Source organism: Vicugna pacos, chromosome 24 (assembly GCF_048564905.1).
Source record: "Vicugna pacos chromosome 24, VicPac4, whole genome shotgun sequence".
Lineage (NCBI taxonomy): Eukaryota > Metazoa > Chordata > Mammalia > Artiodactyla > Camelidae > Vicugna > Vicugna pacos.
Window position 1 is genome coordinate 18,484,749 of NC_133010.1, and position 18,067 is coordinate 18,502,815.

At 41.5% G+C, this 18,067-nt stretch overlaps 1 protein-coding gene and 1 long non-coding RNA gene across 3 annotated transcripts in view; both read left to right on the forward strand.

Annotated features, from left to right (window-relative positions):
* The first annotated feature begins 24 nt into the window (after positions 1–24).
* Positions 25–5,913, forward strand: LOC140688907 (uncharacterized). Its single transcript, XR_012063745.1, has 2 exons — positions 25–256; positions 5,633–5,913. It is a non-coding gene; the product is annotated as an uncharacterized lncRNA (long non-coding RNA).
* Positions 5,914–11,539: 5,626 nt separating this feature from the next.
* The window catches only part of OSBPL1A (oxysterol binding protein like 1A), a 156,778-nt gene continuing 150,250 nt past the window's right edge, over positions 11,540–18,067 (forward strand). The window contains exon 1 of one of the 2 annotated variants that reach the window (XM_072949090.1): positions 11,540–11,661. In XM_072949090.1, the coding sequence (XP_072805191.1) occupies positions 11,593–11,661 (69 nt within the window). In that variant the 5' untranslated portion in view covers positions 11,540–11,592. Of the gene's footprint in view, positions 11,662–13,782; positions 13,917–18,067 lie in introns of those variants that run through there. The other variant, XM_072949091.1, reaches the window with a different exon arrangement.

Genomic DNA, 18,067 nt, shown 5'->3' on the forward strand with positions numbered 1-18,067 from the left:
GGGTTGCGGACAGGTGGTGTGAGGGGCTCCCTGCACTAGGGGTTCCGTACCGTGGCCTCGCGCCCGCCCTTCCCTTTCTCCTTGGCCCCACTCTGGGAATGCCGTTCCCCCCGAGCGCCAGCTGGAGGCCTCGACGGCTCTGCTCCTGAAACTCGCCAGGGCTAGGGTCTTCTGCTCAGCCTTGGCGCCATCGGAAACCCCCCGGAGTCGGGTTCCCCGCCGCGTCCCAGGAAGGGACTCGTCTTTGCATTTCAAGGCAGGGTTTGGTTTTGGTTTGGGGATTTTTTTGTTTTGTTTTGTTTTGTTTAGTGTTTTAAGATCTTTTGTCTGATTTGGGCAACGGTGGGTTTGATTTACCAAAAACAGGAGAGGACAGAGGCAATTTTGAAAGCGTGCAGAAAAACTTACCCACTCGCTGTTGTGTTGTGATAGTTTTCTTTGGTTTTCTTGGACAGTTTGTCTGGGAGCAACTTTTGTGCAAGACTGTAGTTAAACGCCAGTCAACAGAAAGGTCATTGTTTCACTATCCAAAAAATTCAATCTGTTTGTGTCCTTTCTCACCTGCCCCCAATACATTGATTGTGACTTACAGTAGTCACCTTATTCAAGACACTTAATCAAGTCACTTTATGTCATATTTGAGAGGCATTTTTCCCTCTTGTCTCGCTTTCTTCACACACACAAACTCAAAATATTACATCTTTTCTCCCGTGTTTCTTATCCATGGGCATGTTTTATTTCCCCTTTGAAACACTTCTCCAAGTCCGGAGTACCCGTAAAGAATGCCACCTGAATTATTTTGAAGGGATTCTAGTATAAGCCTTGTGGATTTATTAATTCAACAGATATTTATTAGGTTTTTATTGTGCTAAACTTTGGAGATGCAGATTTAGATGTCATGCATTGCCTTTAAAGAGCTAAGATGTGGGGGAACTAAAATGAATCAATATTTAAATGGACTAGAATTAAGTCCTATTAATAGTACAAAGAACAGCCATCTCTCCAAATTTTATTGGGCTTCTTGTTCCAGAGAATGTTTGAACTGAGTTATAGAAGAACAGGTAGAGGTTAGCTAATTGAAGGAAGGAAATTGCTCCAGATGGAGAAAGAGATATTGGCAGAAAAATTGTGGCCCATTTAAGGAACGTTAAAATGTAGCAGAAAAAAAGTTCAGCACAACTTAACCTTCTAAGTAAAGCATAATATATCCACTTTATTTATTAGTACCTCTTTTCTTACCACATGTATCAACCCAGTGTATTTTACCTTCTGCAGACTACAACCATAATTTTCTATTAATTTCTATTTCTTCATTGCTAGAGCCTTTAAATCTTTTGAGCTCAGACTCCAAACAGAAGTTACTCTCTCTGCTAGAGGGCACAGAACAAAACCTTCTCTATTTCTCTGATGTATAAGCATGTGGCCCATAGGGAGAACCCTGAATAAAGCCCAAAACTCAAGATAAGCAAAAAAGCACTTTGGAAAGAGGAGAAAATCACTGAAGCAACAAGTGTAATAGACAGCCTACATTTTACAGAACATATTGGAAGAAAGCAAGACTTTATAGACAATTTAGTTGATAAAGTCTACTTAATATGAACTTTGAGCAGTTGCCTAAGCAGAGGCTAAGAATAGTCAGTAAGTAGTAACATAGACTTGGATACAAGAGGGGCCTCTAAGCCAGATTCTGCTGATTTCCACATCCATTTATCCAAATGGTTGGTTACTGGATGTCTTCCTCAAACTCAGTATGTTCAAAACTCAACTCAGTATCTTTTTTCCTAAACCTGTTTCTCCTATCTTCCCCATTTCAGTAATTGGCAACCCCTGAACCCTGTATCAATAATTGCCCAAGCTTGAAACCTGGGAGACATACGCCTCTCTTTCACTGCCTTCATACCCAGACAGCAAGTTCTGATGACTCTGATTCCTAATATCCCTTATATTCCTCATATTCTCCTTTGCAGTCTTTCTGATTCCATCTGGACCCCCTTCAAGTTGTCCTCCTCACATCTGCCAGAGGACTCATTCAAAATACACGAGTCTGTTGTGGCTTTTCTCCCTTGAAATCCTTTCCTTGCTCCCCAGAACTTTCATGGTAATGAGTATCTTAATGAACTGTATCTTGGAGGCAGGAGGAGCGAAGTGAGGCTAATGCAGCTGGTGAAAAATCAGCATTCTTTCCTGTCAGCTGGGAGAGGGGCCATTGGTCACTGTAGTGGTTTGCACAGTGTACTTGGTTTTGTCTGTGCTTAGACACGATTACAAAGTAGTTTGTTTGTTTGTTTACTCCATGACTGTCATAGAGTGACCTTATCTCATGTTGATGTGCCATAAAATTGTTACATTTGACCAGAGAACACTGTGGCCTAGCTGTGAGTGCCAGGCCAACTCCCAGCAAACAGAGATGGTCTTTCCTTTCCCACTTTATCCGATTATCCTGTATAATTTTCTTTGAAGTATGAATCTGTATCCATCAATGATATACTTTATGTACTTTTCATGTGTGTGTGTGTGATTTGTATTCTCCTATATGTAGATACATATGTATTAGCTCCCGGAGGACGCAGTATTGTCTTACTCATTGCTGTGTCTCCAATATCAAAAGCAGCCCCATCATATGATAGATACTTGATAAATATTAGTTGAATGGATGCATAAATTAGATGCTTGGGGAAAGGACTCATCTGGGAGTGAGAAGGAGATTCTTGAGGAATCTCATGAGGAAGTGGTGCCGAAGCATATCCCTAGTGGTACAGTCATTTCCAACCCCTGTGGGGCTGCCACGTCAGCCGGTGCTAGGCTGTCTGGTCTGGGAGACTGGGAAACCACTAGCCCTAGAATGAGTGGGCTTTTGCATTCTAACTAAAGAACACTGTGAGACTGTGAAATGTTAAAAATCTGATTTTTTCCCTGTCCAGATGGGTACAGAAGATAGTCTAGTCCTTGTCAATTTGGATTGTTATTACCTTCAGGAAATAGAACCTGAAAAAACAGGTCTTTCAATTACCTTCGTACAGTGGCCATCATAAAATGTTTTCTCAGAACTTCTGTTTTATTGTCCAGGCCTAGGATTCCCCTACATATGAAAAGAATGTTAATGAATATAACTTTTTCCCCTCATTAAAAGGCCGTGGTATATTTGGAAATCATTGTGAAGCTTTCAAAGAAAGCATTCCAGGTAAATGTGCTCTCTACTGCAGTTAAAGACTTAAAAACTATTGTGATCATTGTAAACACTGGTCTTGAAAATATTCCTTGAAACATTTTCCCAAAGCTAGCAAAATTTGTATGTAGGAAATGATAGTAATGATTATGTTTATCTACTGTTTTCGTATTTTACTACCATCATTTTTTTTATGTCTCCTGATACTTTTTCTTACTGAAGTTACTAGTTTGGTTGAATTCAGTAGATATTTATTAAGTGTCTATTTTGTGCTATGTGCAATGCCCTATGCAATTCATTTCCAGGAAAGCTAAGAAAGTATAAAGGAAAAGATATAACTGCCTTTTCCAATAAAACCTATTTTAAACTATGTGTAGCATGCTGAACTACTCTTGACTAATTTGTGCTGAAGAGATGCAGACTCATGAGCCTTCGCCAGGCACTGCTGAGCATCATCTTGTGAGCTTGGGATGGTATACATTTAAGCTGCAACAGAGAAATAGTTTCTTTGTGCTTTGGAAGGACTCCAGAGCCAGGATGCTTAGGTACAAATACTGACTTTACCAATGACTAGCTGTGTGACCTAATGGTTCTGTGCCTCGGTTTCCTTGTCTTGACAATAATAGCATCTATTTCATAGGATTATTGTGAAAATGAAATGGCCTAACCTATGTAAATGGCTTAGTATATCACCTCGTACATGTAAATATTCAATAAATATTATTATTATAGGTTGTGTTATGTTAAATTGCTATTACATATTATGATAATTTTATCAGAGTTTACAGAGCTGTAAAATTAATAAACATTATATAGTAAACAGCTCTACAATATTTCATACAGAAGACAGTATGAAGTTTCGCTGTCTAGCTTAGTATCTTTTGCTGCTCACTATGTGGAAGGTTGAGCATGGTTGCTGGAGATAGCAATATTAGTAACACACAGTTCCTGCCATTAAGGAGCTCCCATCTACAGCTCACCAACTGCTGTGTAGGAACAAAACTCTAGACCTCTTATCTACTTTTTCTAAATGTGTATGTGAAACCAGTTTTTCCTCTTTCCCATCTCCTGTGACCTGCACTGGTTATCTAAAGTGATTCTTGCCACCACCGTATAGCTGTTAACCGTGATCTTTGCACAATGCCAAGCAAATCTCTCCGTCAACTACTCATTTATATATTTGTTCTCTCTCTCCTTCCCACTACTGCAGTTTTAAAATTACCCACCACTTATTTCTAAGCACATCACCCAGTTTATGGGTATTTGGACCCTAGCAAGATAGCATAGACGTTAACGGCATGAGCTTTAAAAGTAGACAATTTGATTCATATCCTGACTCATGTACTAACCATGTGATCTTGGACAAGTTATTTGGCTTCTCCAGGTCTTAATTTCTTTACTTATAAAATAAAGATGTTAATGTCTATTTTGAAAGTTGTTAATTCAGTAATGGAAAGCCTAGCATGTGTCTTGGCTTTCAAAAAATGGTATCCAGTATTACTAAAAAAAAATCTATGATGTATCCTTGGGTACATGATAAGTGGAAATGGTCTCCAACAGGAAAAGGAAGAACAAAACCCCTGAGAGAAAAATAGAGTGTCTGAGATCACTTTTGGGGTATCTATGGCAATGGAAGAAGATTAGAGTTATCATGCATAACCATCTCCAGAATCCAATGAAAAGAAAGGGTTCTCTCTTGCTGTAGAACATGTGGATTTAAAACTTTCAGAATGAGGTTCTAAAATGGAATTTCAATTACAGTGGCCACTTGTACTCTTTTTGATGGAACCAACTAATTAAATCACCCACAAAAGAGTGAATTGGTAATTGAAATGGAATGAATGTGAGCTAGTCAACAATGTACCAGTTAGGGCTTCGAGAGGAAGCAAGTGGCACACTCAACGGATTTGACTGAAGGGCGGTTAAGAAAGGGACAATTTACAGAAGAATGGGCAAAGTTAAGAGACCCCACAAGGAATACAGAAGCAGCCAGGAACTATTAACCTCAGGAAGCTGTTAAGACCCAAGAGTGAAGGAACAGCAATATTGGAGGCCACCAAGAGCAGAGCCATAGAGCAGGGACTGCCCAACAGAAGCCGTGGCTGTAGAAAAATGCGGCCACTGCCAGGAGTTCTTGGCAAAGGGTGGGGGTGATGATGTGATCGATACCTCAACCTCTTCCCCCTTCCTGTTTGCACTCTCCTGCTGGTACCTCATTCTTTGAACCCAGCTGGAAGCCAGACAGCCACGATGGTTAGCCTCCCTAAAGGCTAGCCTCCCAGGATACAGAGCAGAATAGAGAAGGGCAGAGAATGAATCGAAAAGGCACGTGAATAGTCCAGAGTGGCAGTCAGTCTGGGATGTGAAGCCAATGAGGGAACAAAAACGGGTGGGAGGAGTGATATAAACCACTTCCAGGCCCATCCATAAAACCTCCAGGACGATCCTCTTCACTCTCTCCCACAGTGACTCCGGTTGGTGCATTGACGATGGTGGTGCTCACACGGCAGGAACCTGGACCTCTGAATGGCTATTAAGAGCAGAGCCTCCATCCTGACCACAGTGCACTATAATATGAAGCCGCCGAGGCTTCAGGGTTGTTTGTTCGATGTCACATGTCAGTGGGGGGCTGTGGAGGTGATTCACACCAATGACTGCCTAGTGTGCCTCTTTTCAGGTCTCTTCTCTCTCCTGAGCTTCTGAGCACTTAACTCTTTTGGTAAGTTTCTATAAAATGTTCACAAGTGGATGTTTTAGATGTCATCTTAAACTCAACATTTCACAGCCAAATTCAAAACTCCTCAAGCTACCTTGGTTTCATACAGAATCTGCCCTCATTTATTCATTGAGTTGGTCATTTTGGAATATTTGTAAAATCTTGATCCAAGCCATAATCTGGGCTATATATTAAGATATAAAAATAAATAAGACAAGGTTTCTGACTTCAAGAAGACTGTAGTCTGATAGAGGTAAACATGTAAACAAACAAATGTATGAGAATGTGTTATATGCCCTGGTTATATGTCAGTTGCTTCCTCTTTTTTACATCTCCCAGGAACTGGGTCACGAGTATCTTAGATTCTTCCTCAGTAATATCCACTTTCTCCTAGTGTTTTATTGGAAGGATAAGCACATTCTCCCTGCAGCCTGCACCCTTTCCTCACTCCGGTTCTAGTTCCATCCTTTTCTCATCCTAGCTCTAGTGTACCCTTGTATACCACTGTTAGACTGATATTCCTCAAGTGTTACTTTGTTCAGGAATATTTAAAAGTTTTATTTTTTCCTACTGCATTGTCTCAGTCCTTCTGCTTGGCTTTCAAAGACCTTCAGATCAGCCCTCCTAATGCAGCAATTGAACCCTATCCTCCAGGACTCTCCCTTGTAATTGCCGGCCCTGTCTATTGTTACTCCACCTTCCCTCCCATTCCCACTGCTCACCTTATGATGCTTAGGGGTTTAGACTACATCCCAAAGCAATGAAAAGGCAGAGTAGAATCCTAAGCAAGAGAATTAGTTGATCAGATCGAACTTTTGGAAGCATCCTCTGATTGTAAAGTCAGAAGAGATTAGGGTTAGGTGTAGGGGGAGGTAGGATGGGGAGGATGCAGGAAGAGATACTAGAGTGCTTGTGACTGAGAAAGAACATCTGGAAGCAAGCAGGTTGCACAGGGTGGGTGGGGAGAAGAGCATTTGCCTTTTTAGTTCTGCTGAGTTTGATGAATTGGAATTGGTGGTCAGAAGCTCAGGAGAGATGTTGGAACTCGAGTTACAGATCTGTGAGACTTGAGCATGCAGAGGGTTAGGAAGCCACCGGGCCACATGAGCTCACCCAAGAAGAGTATGAACAGAAGTAAAGTTGAGGGCAGAACTCGCAACATTCGAGGGAAGAAGCTCAGGGAGACTAAGAGAAGACCATTCCCAGGAGGAGGGAAGGGGTCACTGGTGTCAAATGTGGCCACGGGTCAAATAAAGTTAGGACTTGTTACAGCTTATTGGATTTTGCAATATGGAAGCCTTTGGTGTCCCCAGCAGGAGCGGTTTCGGTGGAGCCGTGGGAGCAAAAGCTGAGTATAGAGAGGAGAGGAGAGAATGCAGAGGGAATGGAGTGAGCTGGTGGAGACCACTTCCAAGTAGCTTTCCTCCTGAAGGAGGAGAGGGAAAGGGTACCACTCTCTGGCAGGAGGGTTTTTAAAAGATGGCAGGGATTAGAGAGCCCTTGTGCAGCGGGCACACTGTGAGAGCTAGAGAGGGAGGGTTGATGGAGTGCGGCTGCTGAAGAGGTGAGAAATGGGGATCAGCCATGGTGGAGGCTCCAGCCTTAAAACAGGACGGCAACCTCTTCCATTGTAAGAGAGAAGGAAAAGTAAGAAGATGCAGGCAAGCGTGTTGGTTTGGTGGTAAGAAGTTTGAGGCGGGAGTTCTCATAATGGCGTTGTTTCCCTGGTAAAGTAGGAGGCAAAGTCATCTGCTGAGGGTGTGCGGGGGAGCTGGTGGGATGAGGGGTTTGAGGAGAGAAGAAAGAGCAGTGAAGGGCAGGGAACAAAGCTCAATCCTGGCCCCTCTTCTTCTTGCTCTGTTCTTTCTCCTGGCCATCTCCTGCAAGGCCCTTGCTTCAAGTCACCCCAGCACAGGTGGTCACAAATGTAGCTCTCCAGTCCAGACCTCACCTCTAAGCTCTGAGCTTACTACCTGTGATCTCCACTTGAGTCTCTCGAAGGCTCCTTTAAAACGTGCTCCTCCAGCTTCAGCTCAGAACTTCTAACAGGGAAGGACAGAAGGATGTTGGGCAGTGCTGGGAGTGCAGCCCATGTTTAGTTCCATGGATGTGCAGTGTGGAATACAGTGTGTAAGGCTCTGTGCTGGCTTCTATGTCCCCCACCCCATCTTGGTCAGTTTTGCTTGTACTGTCTCAAATGCATAACATTTCCCCAACCATTTCCACCTGGTCAAATCCTATCCATCCTAATGGCTTAACTTTAAAAGCCATCTTACCTGTAAAGCATTCACTGACAGCCATAGCATGAAAACAAAACTTTCTTTCTCTATTCCTCCTTTATCTGAACTTTTCTTATGGTTCTTGCAATTTTCTATCAATATACCTGCTGATTTACAAGTCTCACACTGCCTTATCTGCATCACTATGTTCTTAAATTCTTAAAGGCAAGGCTGTTATGAGTCATCTTTTATCTCTCAGCCTAAAACAGTACCTTGCACAGGTATCCACTCACAAAGTCATGTCATTTACTAAATTAATATGTATTTACTGACTAATGAATGCCTGAATTAATCAATGGTGAATAACAGATTCTCAGCTCTGGTAAGTCTTACTCCCATCTCCTTTCCATTGGTAATCCTATATGATGTCATAGATATTTGTGGGTGATTCATCAATCTGTTTCTAACCCTAAGCTCTTACACAAAATACACTCCCACATTTTCAGTTTCTTGCTGCATCTCTCAGACTGACTATGTTGAAGGGGCTCATTTTCTGTTTCCTGCTGTTTCCTGTCTAAAGCTGAATGTAAATACCACCGCTTCTGTACATCTTCTCTATTCTGGTCCTCACTGATCTAGTCTTCCCAAATTCCTTAGAAATTATTTTATTTATCACTACTGGGTGTTGTTATGGCTTGTCTCTTTTGCTAGTTTTCATTGTATGCTTTGCCTCCCAAATTAGATTATAAATTTCACGAGGCCAAGAATTCGTATATACATATATCGTGTTTTTTTTTTTTTTTTGCTGCACTACGTTGCTCCTTTCTCCAATGTCTCTTCTCTCCAATTCTCTTAGCTGAGAAAAAATCAGCCACCACTAGAGGGTAGTGTAGGGGTCAAGATAGAATGAAAAAAAGGCAAAGTTTAGTGTTGTAAAAATAGGACTTAGTAAAATTTCTCTTCTCTCTTTAGCTTTATAGAAACAGATATGATTTGCTTAATTCTGGGTGCTAAATTTTTAAAGAGAAAAGTACAAACTATGTATCAGAATACCACAACCATCTTGAGCGTGAGCACAGGTTGGCGCATCTGGGAAAGCAAGCCCAGGAAAGACGAATCCAGGCAGCTCGTGTTAGCTGTCTTTAACTTTTTAGAAGAATGGCCTGGGAAAGGTTAATTCAATTTATTCTGTTCAGCTTTCTGTTGACTAACAGGCGAGAGCTATGTGGAGCCAGTGTTTGCCTTAGTAAGAGGAACTTGTAATAGTCATAATGTTGTCAGGAAAAGCGGTTTGAACTACCCTGTGAAGCAGTGATCTGCCAGTCTAGGAAGCTTCCCAGCTTAGTCTGGGCAAATACCCCTTCAGAATGTGCTTGAGGACAATCTGGCTTTACATTTGAAGTTGGGCCAGATGATTTCTGCCGCCTCTTCCAAATCGAAGATCCAGGAGTCTGGAATCTGATCTCTACTTCCAATTCAGGCCCCAAACTGGCCCAGCAAATCCCCTCACTTTGATCTTTTGACTCCAGTAAGTGGACTAAAATAGCCTGCTATGGTAGCTCATCAAGAGTGAGGCCCTTGACCTGGCATATCCGGTGTTAACAGGTGACTCAGGAGTGGACAGTGGAGGTTAGTGGGGATCTGGAAAAGAGATGATTTAGAAGTTTCAGAAGAGAAGACAGCTGTAGAGACCTTGAAGGGAGGGGTGGCTATTGAAAAGCAAGGCCACGTGGACAGACAAGGTGGTTTGTTTGGGATTAAGAATGAGAGAGCTGAGAGTGAGAAGGGAGTAGGTATGGTGTTAGGTAGGCTCTTTCTGGGTTCAAGGAAAGAGAAACAGTCAGGTTACATCAGGAAAGTATAGGAATTTACTGCAACCCTGCCTGAGATAAAATCAGAAACGCCTGTGCCTCTCTGACCCCGCGGCTGAAGATAGGCTGCAGCTGCCAGGCAGCGCCTTCTCAGCAGGGAGCCTGGCCCTTTGCTCCCTGCGCCAGAGTTCCCGCACTCTCTGCTCCTGCTGCTGTTATTCCTGAGCCCCGCTTTTCTACGCTCCTTGCCGGCCTGTGGTTGCTGCCCTCTCTCTGCCTTTACTTCCCCCCATAGGCTTTTCTGCTTCCACGCTGGCTGAAGACTGTGCTTTGTATACTTCATAGTCAAATGGACGCAGAGAGAATCTAGGTGGCTGAATACTACTCAGGCAGAGCCTATCTGCAGGCCTTTGGTGAGACTAATAGAAAGGTGCCATTTAGTTAGGTTCCGGCCCTGCACCTTCCATGGAGCCAACAATCACAAGCTGCATAAGGAAGGCCTTAAGAAGGGGCTATGAGCAAGGCAGACTTCCTGAGGTTTCTAAGAGGGGGTGGTGTAATTTTCAGGCACAGACAACTATGGATGGAAAAGCAGGGCTATATTCATGATGAACAAAGCAAAGGGCTAACTGAAGGTGGAACTACTTACTGCCCAAGAAGCCCATGCCTTATGGGAATATCTATAAAGGGAAGAGTTTGAAAAACAAGAGAGACTATAATGGGCATTTTTGAGATTGTGGCTGCCTATTATCCATTCCTTCATCTGATAATAGCACTGCACCTGGGTAGGTGTGTGTGCATGTGTGCGCATCAGTGGTGCGTTGCCTCTCCTATGGAAGGTAGTCTTGGGGGATTGTCAGCCAAGGTGCTCTGCCCTATATATGACAAAAAGTCACTGTCTTTCTGTCTGTCTCTCAATTTTGCCTCTTCTGAAGGAAGACAAACGGATAGGAAAACAAAAATAATTGGAACATATTCTTTCCCAGTGGTAGCACCCTGGAAAAACTGGACTACTTCCTCCTACCCAGATCCCTGGAAATGCCCTAGTCCTGTCCTTGCCAGGCCAGATTTTCAGCTGTTTCTTTGAAACTGTGCAATACATTTCCTATTTGCTTGTTACCCAGTGTCAGTGTTCATTGCTAGCAGTGGAGAAATTACAAATATAGGGGACCTTTTTAAACTTTCTGTGTGGGGACCAGCAAAATCAATCACTGGTGGAAAGAAGTAGCTTAGACATCTGTGTGTCACACACCTGGGAAAAGAGGGACATGCACAGAATAAAGTCTAGGTAAAAATAATTTAATATCTGAAAATATACCAATTCACTTATTTCAGTTCTTAAATAAACCGAGTGTAGTGGCACAAATGACAAAAAAAATTTAGACAGCTTTAAAGAGAAAAAAAATGACATCAGAGCCTTGATGGTCTGGAGTTAATAATAACTACAAAGCGCTTAATATGTAGGTGTAGGGGATGGTTAATTTCCCCCAACTCAACAGTTTGTCTGGATTTGCCTGATGACATGTGACCTACTTTTCAGCATTCCAAATGGTAATTACCCAAAGCCCTCCCCAAAGTCTCAGTCCATAAAATCCTCCTTTTAATAAGACTTAATAAGCCTTTAGTACGCTCCTGCAGCCCTTCAAAGTCACGCTGGCAACAGGGGAGTATTTTTAAAACATGCAGTGCACGAAATGCATTCTGGGGTGTTTCAAGCTTAAGACAAAACTGCAGGGACACAAACATCAGGTACTGTAATCTGGAGGGACTCTTACTCTGGAGGGAATTGTTGGGATGTGGGGAGGAGAATGGTAGTTATGGGCTCCTAAGGGTCCTGAAACAGGCAAACAAAAAAAGCCTAGGTAGATCCAGTCTGAACTAGGCAATGGGTAATTTCTGATGAAGCACATTGTGATCTGAAGTTGCTTAACTTTTCAGTTGGGTCAGGCAGGCCTGGGAATGGCAGGGCAAAGGTTTAGTTACTCCCAAATCCCTCTTCCATCCAACCGGAGCTTCCAATTCTGTTCCTACATACATGAATTGTAGATAAGGGTGACATGGTATCTTTAACATGCTCCATCTACAAAGTTAAAATATCTACCTGTTCACAAGCTCAGAAAAGAGTTTGGAAAAAATATTGTTTCCAGATGTTCTATGTCTGCCAAACTTTTCTCAGAATAGAGTATGACATAACTAGGAACAATATAGTAATTGCTCTGTTGTTCTAGATCATCACTGTCTATTGTGGGAGCTGCTAGCCTCATGTGGCTTATTAAAATTAAAATTAAAATTAAATTAAATTAAGAATTCAGATCTTTAATCACACGAGTCAGATTTCAAGAGCTCAGTAGGCACATGTGGCTGGTGGCTACTGTATTGGACAAGATAGAATTATAGAACATTTCCATCATTGCAGAAAGTTCCACTAGATAACCACATTCTATAATAAGACTTGTACACACTGCTGTGTTTTATCTGTACTAGTCAGAAATTAAAATTCCAAAGAGGTATCTTTTTCTAAAGATTGTTTACATAATTATCAAAGAGACTCTTGTAAAACTACAGTACAGTTAGTGATCTTATCAAGATTAGAACTTCTTTTATTGGTAATCATAAAGATTATCTCCTGTTACTTTCATCCTATGGGCTAGGATGTGTTTTCAGTTACAAACTCAAGAAGATAGTAACGTGAACTGAAAAACTGAGAGTAGTGAATTTAGGCAGTTAAATCATAATAGTGAGAAGGAAGGGTTTTGTGGAATCATACAGAAAATTATTTTGGTAGTCAATGTTGGCTGTGAAGATAATTCAGTGTTCTTAAAAATAAAAGCCCTGAAGTTCCTTTTTTGTGAGGCAAATATGTCTGCTTTAGTTAACACGCACTTTGCAGTCGAAGTCCTGTTCTATTCAAGTGCCTATTTTTAATTAATAAAAGATGATGCTAGCCTGGGATATACAGGCAAAGCTGCTTATGTTCTCCAAAGACATTCTAAGAGATCCGCCACATGATGTATCACACATAGTGCAATGACCAACCAGCCTGTTATAGGTTCTCAGTACATATTTCTAGACTTAAATCGATTGAAAAACTACAGTTCCTTAAAAATGATACCTTATATTAATTTTCATTACAAAAGAACATGTTCATTGGAAAACTGGAAAATACAAGAAAGTTGAATTTTTTTCATATGTTCATAATTTCTTTTTTAGTTATGCATATATATTTTTAAAGGTGTTATTATACTAGAGTTTGAACCTTCACATTATAGGCTATTAACTCCTCTGGCTAGACCTGTCATGCCAGAGCCCGAAGAGGTGGACTCTTTATGAAAGATATTGGAGGGGAGCAGGAAGTGAAGGAAAATTTGTAAAACCTTATCTCTTTAAGCATACCTCACTCCTACCCATCTCATATGGTTACACCTGTATAGCATTTAAAGACCATCCTTTGACCTGTGAAAACAGAAAGGGGTGCAGCTAATTTACACTGCCAATTAAGTTCCCATGGGTGAAGTCGCAGCCAAAGCAGAAAATAATCTGGGCAGCTGGGTGATGTATTGGTTTAATAACAAATTTCTAGAGCATTAACCCAGTATTCATATTTGCTTCGGCCTGGGGGATTCCTCTGCCTGCCACAGCTCCCAGGTGTCCTCGAAGTAGGATCCACCCTTCTTTGGGTAGGGGCATGGTGGGAGGAGCGATTGGCAAAGCCTGGAACCGTCCTCGGTGGTCCGGGCGGGACTGGAGCGTGCTGGGGCGGGGCGTACGGGGCCGGGGGCGGAGCGCGCGCCACGAGGCCCCCGCGCCGGCCGGTCACGTGCCGCACGGGCCTGGAGCAAACAACGCCCGGCGCGCGCGCGCGCTGCTGGGGCCGGCCGCGCCGAGGGGCGGTGCCACCTCACGGAGCGGTGCGCGACTTCCTCCCGCTCCGCCGGGCTCCCGGCGGCGGGACCGTGGAGGCCGACGTTCCGCGGGGCTGCGAGTCTTCCGGGAGTGCGAGCCAGGTGACGGCCGCTTCCTGGGCGTGAGGCGGGCAGACTGGGAGCCTGCGGTCGTGGCCCCCGCCCCGGGAGCTCTGGGAGCCCGGGTGACCGCATAGGTCGGCTTCCTAGGCCGGTTCCCGTGTGAGCAGGCTCCCCGCTGCCGGCTGCTAGGGGAGGTCTGTCCGCGCCTGGTTGGGGGTGCGTGCGCGTTTCCGAGGATTGTCAGGGTGATGGCCGGGCTCGGAGCCGGAGCTCCGCTTCCCCGAAGTAGCTGGCGGCTCCAGCGTTGCAAGAAAGTTGTTACTAGTAGCAAGATGTTGGCATTTGTTGCATTTCCATTTTGGGTGCTACGACTTCGTCCTGGTGCCACATGCATTCCCTACCAAGTCATCAGCTGCGTGCTTTCTCGGTACTTGTTTGTGGGCATCCCAACTTTTTCCTAAGAACGTAAGGAGGATTGATTCACCGGGGAAGTCACGAGCTGTTCATGTGACCATTCTCACAGTGTACCGCGTGGTCAGTTCGACTAGCATGAAAGATTATCAGAGGGATTCGGAAACTGAAAGATTGCAGCTGCACAATAGAAATAAGTATTCGTTTACCCGGTGGCCCTGGTAATAAGCAGACGTTGAAAGGGGTTAGCCTGATTTACTTAATATTATTAGTTTTCAGTTGTGAACGTTTTTGCTTTATGTAGCTTGTATTGCGAAGTTGAACTGTTGACATTGTGATATTAAGTTAACACACTAGGCTGCTTGAATGTTGCAAGTTTTGTGAATAGTTGATAACATATAATCAAAACCGCTTCATAATCAGGGGTGTGTTTTCCTTGAAAAGCTCAGCCTTAGTATTGTAGTTGATGTATTTTGGTATAGAGTTAGGAGTATCCTCACCTCTTTACTCAACGTTTGGAAAATACTTTGTTAATTTCTTTTGATGGTTTAGCAATGTTTGCGTTCTGACCCTGATGCAAAGAATTTTTTGCAGCCAGTTTGGTAGGTATAATTTCTGAATCCCCCAGTAGAAATTGCAAAGATCTCTGTATTAATTACGGAATAGTTACAAAATCCACCCTCTTTCATCCCCTAGTTCTAAACCAGGGGCTTGGTCTACAAATTGGGAGGATTAGGTGGGGAGAGGGGAGAAGACTGTCAGTAACGTTCCTTTTTAAATTTTATCTTTTTCTTTTCTCCCAGGCAGAGAGCAACTCTGCCAGCATTGAGCAACTGATATGCAAAATAGCAGTTAAATGTATTCAACCTGCAGCAGTTATCTGTCACAGCTGTGTCTCAGTGTAGGGTTTTGCCAGGGTCTGTTTATCAGATGACGCTTGCTAAATATCGCCTTGCTCATCAGCAGAAATTTGCAGGAGCTGGCTGATCCTTGTCTCGGGGGCTGCTCAGCCTTGCAGGTATTGTTCGTGCAGCACTTACACCTGTAACTCAGAGCAGCTAGGTGTGATTTCTGTAAAACCTTGCTCTCCCACTCCTCCCCCAAAGCAAAGGGAAATGATGTGTGTTTTGAAACAACTAGGTAGAAGAATGCAGCCAATTTCTTTTGAGTGATAACATGACTCAATGTCTATTTAACAAATTAAAATTTTTCTTCTTGTGGCTTTATTTACAGGTACATCCATATATTTAATCATCATATTTCAAACTTGAAACTTGCAATTTCTTACCTAGTGCTGTTACTAGGAGCTGAGCTTTTGTACATTATTTTGTATTCACTGAGAAAAGTAGTCAGTAGAAAGTGGAAATCAGCTTAACTAATAACATGTGGAGGAGAGAGCAAGGGCTTGTGAGAAACTTTGAAGTGGCTCAACCTTGTCAGTTACTCAAGCCAAGTCTGGTGGTAATCAGAACTTTATTGACTTATTTACTTATTTATTTGGGGGGAAAGCAATTAGGTTTATTTATTTATTTTTAGAGGGAGTACTGGGGATTGAACCGAGGACCTAGTGCATACTAAGCATGGACTCTACCACTTGAGCTATACCCTCCCCCTAGAACGTTACTGACTTGTAAATTCTTTCCATTCCTTAGGAAGAGGACAGGTGTTAGTGTAAGCACTAGCTTATTATCAGTCTCACCAGAATTCATTAATGAGGTGTCAGAAAATATACTGTCTTGTGTTCTCTACAGAATATATTGATGATCATAATGTCAGATAAGTATCTTGTAGGATGTTCTTGATCCCTAGAAATGTTGAATTTTTTTTTCTCACTTGCCTAACCTCCTCCACTAATAAGGTGGACAAGTATAAGAAATACTTTTAATGCTTAAAGTAAAAGGATATACTAGGTCACTCGCTAGTATTCATCAGTCAGCAAGTAGGAAATTACTGTAGTATACAGTGAAAGCGGTCTTTAACTGTAGTTTCCTATCATGTGACACTGGAAAGTAACCACATGTTTTTACTTTGTTGTTTAAAGTTTTCCTTTAAAGAGAAACTTATGGCCATATGGTGGGTAACTGGTCAGTGTTAGTACATATGAGTTTCATTAAGTTTGGAAGATAATTTCAGATATGAAATAATCAGAGTGGGAAACATGGAAACATTTAAATACAATTTGTCTAAAATTCAAGGAATTTTATCTTTAGAAGGTAACAGTCAACCTCCTTGTTGGTGAGTATTTTTTATTATCCAAAACTGTATCTAATTTGTGGACTTCTCTGCTCTTTGCTTCTATGGGTCAAGCCTGTTTTGAAACAGTAGCTTTTAGAATCTATGAAGTTCATATTCAAGTCGGGGTGCATCTGAAGGTTAGTTCTTGGTTGCTGAAGCATATAAAATGTATTGCAACTTAAGGTTTAAACAATGTAAAAGATAAGGCTAGGAAGCTTATTTAATTTTCACCAGCTTTCATAAACATCAACATTTCAACTGAATAAAGGTAAAATAATAAATAAAAAGCCAGCAAGTAGGATTGTTCTTTTATCTGTGTGACGTCCAAGGTAGTGTGAGTACATAATGTGAATAAGAGAAGGTAATGTAAATAGGTCAAATATAAAGTGAATAATTTGGTATAAACATTTTATGTTAATTTCAATGGCTTACACACTGTAGTTTGACATACTACAATTATAGTCAGTTCTTTCCCATTTCTTCTGCAAAAAAAAAAAAGATGCTGTTTATCAGGGCACAGAGTCTTATCAAGAAAGAAAGTTTCACTGAATAAAAAATTAAGTGATTTTAAATTTAATTTCATATCTTTAAGAGAAAGAGGCAAGTGCTTCCTAAAATAGACTTTATAATTTGCTGTCATCTTTAGATTGCCATGTTTTGGATCTCATTTCCGTTAGCATAAAGCTTCTTAAAATGAGGGGGTTAAGCTATGATTCAGAATGAGCTTCCTCGGTGCTCACACGTGAACAATAACTAGAATCAGTGGCTGTTCATTTTAGAGGCTGATTTGAGTTTTATGAAATACATAGCGTTAATATATAATAATATGCTACCCCCGATTAGAAATTCTAGGTTCTGGTTATGGCTAGTAAAGCCGTACACTTGGCAAATAACTTTACCTTCGTGCTCTTCAGTTTCTTCATCTCTAAAATCAGTGTTAGATTAGTAAGACTCTGTCTACCAACGTTGAATTTCTAAAACAAAAATGCATTTAATTGTTTATGTTATCACAGCTGTCATAGTTTTATATATGCATATTTATATATGCCAGTATACGAATGGGTATATCTACATACCTAGGAATAGATGATCATATAAAAGAACTAACTTACTGATTGCTTGCTAGGAAACACCGATAGCAAAAATCATTTTACTTCTATTGCCATGTTTTTAAATAGTTACTTTAATTTTTAATATTTTCCCTATATTAAAAAGAATACCGTATTAAAAGAAACACATCATTAAGCAGCTGACTACTTTGGAATTCAGTGCTAAGCACACTACAGATTTTTGTTGTAAAGACTTAGTTTGTAAAATGAAAGTATTTATAAATATTTAATTTTTCTCAGTATGCAAATTCCTAGTATACAGTGTATCTCAAATATTATTTTAATAATGTAATATCAAGTGTAAAATCAGTATCTGAGAATTTAAAGTGATCACAACATGTAGTCATAATGATTTTTTGAATAATTAGGCTTCCTTTGGCTTTGTTAATCATACAAAAGCTATTTGGCAATTGTTACAGCCATATTACAGATGCT